Source organism: Melopsittacus undulatus, chromosome 1 (genome assembly GCF_012275295.1).
Source record: "Melopsittacus undulatus isolate bMelUnd1 chromosome 1, bMelUnd1.mat.Z, whole genome shotgun sequence".
Classification (NCBI taxonomy): Eukaryota; Metazoa; Chordata; class Aves; order Psittaciformes; family Psittaculidae; genus Melopsittacus; species Melopsittacus undulatus.
In genome coordinates, this window is record NC_047527.1 from 22,724,593 (window position 1) to 22,730,652 (window position 6,060).

Below are 6,060 nucleotides of genomic sequence, written 5' to 3' on the forward strand. Positions count from 1 at the left end.
TTTCTGTCATCTTCTTCTTTTGAATGCCCTGAGCATCATCCGTTCATACAGATGAGTGCTGTGGCACCCTGAGTTCCCTAGGTGATGTGGCTGGGATCATTCTGGAAGATTCTTATTATCTGGATTTAAAAAATCCTTCCCTTTATATTCTGATTCCCACCCCAGCTGTCTGTGATCTTTAAAGAATATTTAATTCTGTTTGCTGGCTCTGTTTCTTGATTGAAATTTAAATAATAACTCACCCATCACATTCTTCTCTGACAATCTATTAAAAAAGTGGTTTTTCAGAGCAGGATAATTATGTGATTGCATCAGTTGGAGTCTATTCTGTGCAGTTTAAGCCTGATGTCTATAGTGGTGACTGAGAGGGAATAAACGGCTGCCCACGCTGGCCCTGAGTGGGTAGGACACTTTGTCAGTAACAGTTCTTACAAAATAATTGCACATGAGATTATTCAACAGTGCCTTTCTTAGACTGTTCACCAGTCTGTGGAGTCCCAAATATGTTTCCCTGTCATCTGTGCTAAAAAAATAGGGGTTTATCGGTTCTCTTATCTGTGCTGTGTTGGGATCAGTTAAACAGGAGAATCAGCAATGTAATTCTTTCTTATTACACAGCAAATCTTTCCAACACTTATCTGAACCACTTCTCTAAAAGAGTATCTTCACTGAAAAATGAGTCATGTGCTAGTTTCATTCACCAGTGGGCCAAAAGTGAATGAGAATTGTGGGGTTTTTTTAATCCTTTCTCTGAAAATGAAAATGTGTTTTCCTGTAAAAGTCTCAGTGACGGAGGCACTATGATTCCTTTCCTCCATCCTTTCTTGCATTTATCAAGTGGAAGAAATAATAGATTATATTTATTTAATTCCTTGAGAGGCAGCTCTTTCCCTCCTAAAAAATGAAAGGTGTCATTTGAGACAGAGGTTGATGAGCTACTGAGCACATCTGAGGTCTCTGAGGCTCATACAGGTCTCAGGATCTTTGGTTCTGGAAGTTATTTTGACATCTGGATTTTAATTCTCATTTTCATTGCAAATCTTAGGGTTAAAATGACACTGCATGAAAATGTCTATTTTTCTCCATATGCTCTTCTATAATTTTCTTACCTGCACTCCCTCTTTATTATGACTCTAGGTTGTTTACTATGCCCATAGCAGGGGGTTGGAAGTAGATGATCTTAAGGTCCTTTCCAACCCAAACTATTCTATGATTCTATGTGCAATGTAGTCTATTAGTAGAAGTCATAATGCTGGGTTTGTATGTAGCAGTATGTGTTGCTAATTTATATGCTTCAGATGCTGATAAAAATAAAGATCAAAACTAGTATTTCATTCCTCAGGGAGAACAGATCAGACTGTGTTGATGGAAGACTGCCCTAGATTCATGAACGAAGTATTGACTCATTAGTAGGTTGATTCAGGAAATGTTTTCCATTCCCCTCCTGAGTTAGGTGGTTGTGCTTATGATGACAGAATATTTGCAAACAAAATACAGATTATCCCTTTCCGAAGCTGAAATTATTTTTGCTATTTGAAATCTGTTGATTTTTTTCACACTCACACATAGGCAATTCTGACAAGAAACGCAGAGAGGCACTGGACTTCCTCAGGGAAAAAGCACCTAGGCCAGCTAAAGGAACATACTTAAAATGTGGATCCTTCCCTGCAACACCAGCTGGGGCAGTAGTGCCTAATGTGCCCCAGTACCTGGCAGGACTCCAGCCTTTATTTGCATCATCCATCAAGCCAACAAAATGATTTGTTAAATGGCCCATTGCTTCTAATGGATGAAATGTAATGAACTGTTTAACATTGTGAGAAAATATTTTTAGAAAGGAGAGCTTGGTCAAAGGTAACTCGCTCCCCTTCCTATGAATTTAGGAAATTATTTCATGTATTATTGAAACACTCTGTTAGCAATTTGCTTTGACTAGTTCTGGCAGCAGTCTATTGAGGAAGACAGGTGCCTTGTCATTCTTAGCAGAAAGTACCTCTAAATACCTCTCAGACTCTTGCAGCAGCTGTCTGATTTTTTCAGGCTTGTGTAAGATCCTGCAGTTCAGTAAGTAGTATTTAATTAAGCAATATAAGTTATATACACGAATGTAATTGTGTATACTGTGGCATGCTTTTTTCAGCCGAATGAGTTCAGATCCAGCCCTCTATTTATTTGCAATCTATTTGCAAGGTTTGCAAAGTGGGTTTTTTATTTTATTGTTTATATTAAATACACTATGTTTGTGTTTTCATATGCTGTTAAATTATTTACTGTGGAGCATTCTTAGGCTTTTGGTTATATAAACAGTTATATGTGTATACATATACTCAAAGTGTGTAAAAACAATTCAACTCCAAATTAAGGCATCATGAAAGGTAGTGGTTTTCATTTTTGCTTAAAACAGGTTTTAATCTTTTTTGGGTTTTTTTGTTTTGTTTTGGTTGGTTGTTTTACAGTTAAAGAATCTGAGTTTAGAAGAATTGCAGATGCGACTAAAGGCTTTGGACCCTATGATGGAACGAGAAATTGAAGAGCTTCGCCAGAGGTACACTGCAAAGAGACAACCTATCCTAGATGCAATGGATGCAAAGAAACGGAGACAACAAAATTTCTGAGTTTGCTATACGTGCAGAGATAATACTATGAGTCAGTGTGGACACTTTGTAAGTCTGAAGGAATTTGATTTTTAGTTTTCAAAACCCAATCTTGAACTTTCCTTCAATTACAATGGGAGCGGTGAAAGAGCATACATGTGGTGTTCTACAGAGGCAGAGAAACATTAACACTTGTATTTTCAATCTTTAATGGAATAGAAGTTTAATCTGTTACTTCTTAATCCTTTTCAAGTGTATAGTGGTAACTTGGTGTTGTACTTTGGGTTGTGTTTTGGAGCACCTGGAGCGATTTCTTAATTGTGCAACACTACGGAGCCTTATGTTGCAATGGGTTTTCCTCCCACGTGGTAGCATATTTATTACATAATCTTTGGTTATCCTATTTATTTGATGCCTGTTTTCTTTTTTGTTAGGAAGTATTAGGTTAATATTGTGGAGAGCAGAGCCAGGTTAGATAGAATTAGTATTGTGGTATAATTGAAAAGTTTGCCATTCTTTTAAAAAAGTCCAATTTCAGCAGGCTTCCCAATTCAGGACAGCACTTGAATATGTATCCAGCCTATTCATACGAGTAGAATATATGCATAACGTAAGTAATAGGCACATGTTTTTCTGCTCTCCTGAATCAGGGATTGTGGCTGTAGTTGATCAATCCAGTTGTTACGCTACAGAGCATTCTTTTAGAGAGTATTTCTATCATTTGTATGCACGCTGAATGATCCTTCATTAAACAAGAAAACAAGTGCCTAATCAGTTCTGATTTTTCTCTTTAGGAGAATCAATACTTGCAGTCACTCCTTCAGTGTAAATTTCCAATTGCTATTGCAATTCTGACCAGTATAAAACCGTTTTGCACTGTAGTTTTATATTGAAGTAACAGCTACACTTTCTGAAAATGTTGGGGTTTTTTTGATTCATTTAATTTTTTTATCAGTTTTCAGGGGAGAGGCAGTTATTAGTGGTTTGTGTTTAGTTTGGTTTCATATTATAGATATGAAAGGATAGTAATTTAAAAGCCAAAGAAAATGAATACTTATATGTAATAAGTACTGAAGAGAAGCAGTGTTTTGCAGTCCTTTGAGGGTTTTGTCCTGCAATCACTAGACATTCAAAATTCCTGTAGTTGTCTGCTGATTGATTTTGGTGAATCAGAAATTCAGGATCAAGCTCTTAGAATCTTTTTGCAAGTTCTTCTGTCTGGTTTATGTTGTAGGTTATCTGGTAAGTAGAATTTACAACATTGCAAGAAATATTTCAGACTTAGCAGAAAATGTGATCCACTTTCTGAACAATCTACTGTGCTCTCTATTGATACCTTTACTCTTGTTGCCTTCTGTGTAAATAACTTTACTGTGATAGTCATACTTCTTTAAATAGTACAGCTGCAAAGATCTTTATATTTGAACCATCAGCTGTTAAACTTTTAATGGTGACTACTGTGTGGGCATCTTCTGTTAAATGTTTTCTGGAAGTTAGTAATCATCTCATACCTCTTCACATTTACCGTCATCGTATGTGGACCATTTAGATGGAGCAGTGCAGATACTGAAAGCGGTGCATTATGTCATAAAACTTATGCAAAAAGACACCAGAAGTTTTTACAAGATGAGTGTACTACAGCCATGCTGGGGCCAGTACATGGGTTTGAGCTGCATATAGCCATTGTTGCCATTGTCATTCTGCGTGTTTGCGTGCATGCCACGCTCTGACATATGAGCCCAAACTGTTTGAACTGTGACCATCCCTTATGAAGAAGCAAGAATACAGGAGATCAGCAGAAATTACTTTAGGCAAGATAAATGCACCTGGTAGTCCTAGGCCTCACATTTATACAGAGAAATGACGAGAAATAAAAAATGGTGTAATCATATCACAGTGTCATTAGATTATACTCGTAATGCAGCAAAAAATAACAGCTCCCCTCACCCCCCTCTTAGTATTGTTCTTATTTATTTAAAGTGAATTTCTAATTCTTGAATTTTCTGTTCTCAGAAACTCGAAGGTGTGTGTGCATACATGTATTTGTGTAGGCATACCCACATATATGCATATCTATATATAAAAGAAAAAGTATAAAATAGATTTAAACCATCAGGAGAGGAATCTAGCTTGCCTTTTCTTGATGTGCCTTTTAAACAAAGTGTCATTGTGCAGACACTCTTGCTTGCATCTTTAGTAGCTTTCTTTTCTCTTACTCTCTTAAACTATTCCCATCAAAAATTAGACTTTGATTTTTAATAATGTGGCTTTACAGTGTAAAAGGCAATGTAATAAAATGATCGCAATTTGCATATTTGTATTCTGAAAACTTGGTAATGCAGTGTGTTAAATATGAATTGCCTGTCTAGGAGACCCCAGTAAAAGGCTGGTTTGGACTAGAGCTGGTGCAGTCTGACATCTGAAAGATATCAGAAGATAAACAACATTCTTTCTTCACTCCTGATCTGTCTGCATAGAAACAACTCAAATTTTGTGCATGTGCGCAAACACAGGTGTGGAGGAGAAAGCTCTTGAGAGCCATGGAATGAAATAGGAGTGTAAACAAGCTACTTAAAATGGGTGAAAAGTAACTTCTGGTATACTATAATCTGGGATGTATCGGACATTTGTGTCCAAAGAATACTTTCACCAGTTAAAATAAGTTAGTAATGTTGCCGTTTTGATACGGTGCACACTGCAGTCGGTGTATGAGCTGTCTTTGGCTTCAGAAGCCAGTGTATTGGACTCTAAATTATGTGCAAGCATAACTTAAAGAAACAGGTTTTATATTGAGAGATAGATAAGACTTATTTTTCTTTCTTCTGTTTATGTAAATTAATCAAATCCATGTTGTTGACTTCCCATCTCTACTGGAGGATAAGCATCTGTAAAGGAAATCTGATAGTACAATAAATACAACATTTTAAAAGTAAGCCTTGCAGGAAATCTGATACAACTACTGACAAGTTAACCTTCAGTAAGATTTTAACCAAGCAATTTCTTGTTTGCTTCTGACTTTGTATGTTTAGATTTAGTAAGTAAGCAAATTTTGAAACATCATTACTTATTACTAAACCTTTGTAATAAAAGCTAATTTTTCTTGTATAACAGTTGTCTTGTTGTTCATTCTAACTGAAACAAAATTACATAAATAATAACCATTAACGTTCATTTCCATTGTCAACTCTCATGCTTTTGCTTCCTTCCTGTAATACTGAGCCCAGCTGCGAGTGCGGAGAACTACATCTCTCGAAGTCAGCTTTGGAAAGGATTTATCCAGCTCAAGATGTTGCCGCAAGATCTAGAAGTCTGAGGATCTCAATGGAAGAGTATGAGGCAGGTCTAAAGACAGAAATCCTCAATATTTTGTGGAAACCACTCTGCAATCTAAGGTTGCTAAAGGCCTGACCCTTAGAGAGCTGAGCATCACCCCAATCCACTGGAAATGTTCACAGACACCCATTAC

At 36.6% G+C, this 6,060-nt stretch overlaps 1 protein-coding gene across 1 annotated transcript in view; it reads left to right on the top strand.

Moving 5' to 3' along the window:
* Positions 1-5,699, top strand: part of STK3 (serine/threonine kinase 3) — a 125,074-nt gene extending 119,375 nt beyond the window's left edge. Inside the window, exon 11 of the mRNA XM_005150885.4 lies at positions 2,457-5,699. Coding sequence (XP_005150942.1) covers positions 2,457-2,615 — 159 coding nt within the window. The 3' untranslated portion in view covers positions 2,616-5,699. The remainder of the gene's footprint in view (positions 1-2,456) is intronic.
* The last annotated feature ends 361 nt before the right edge of the window (positions 5,700-6,060 follow it).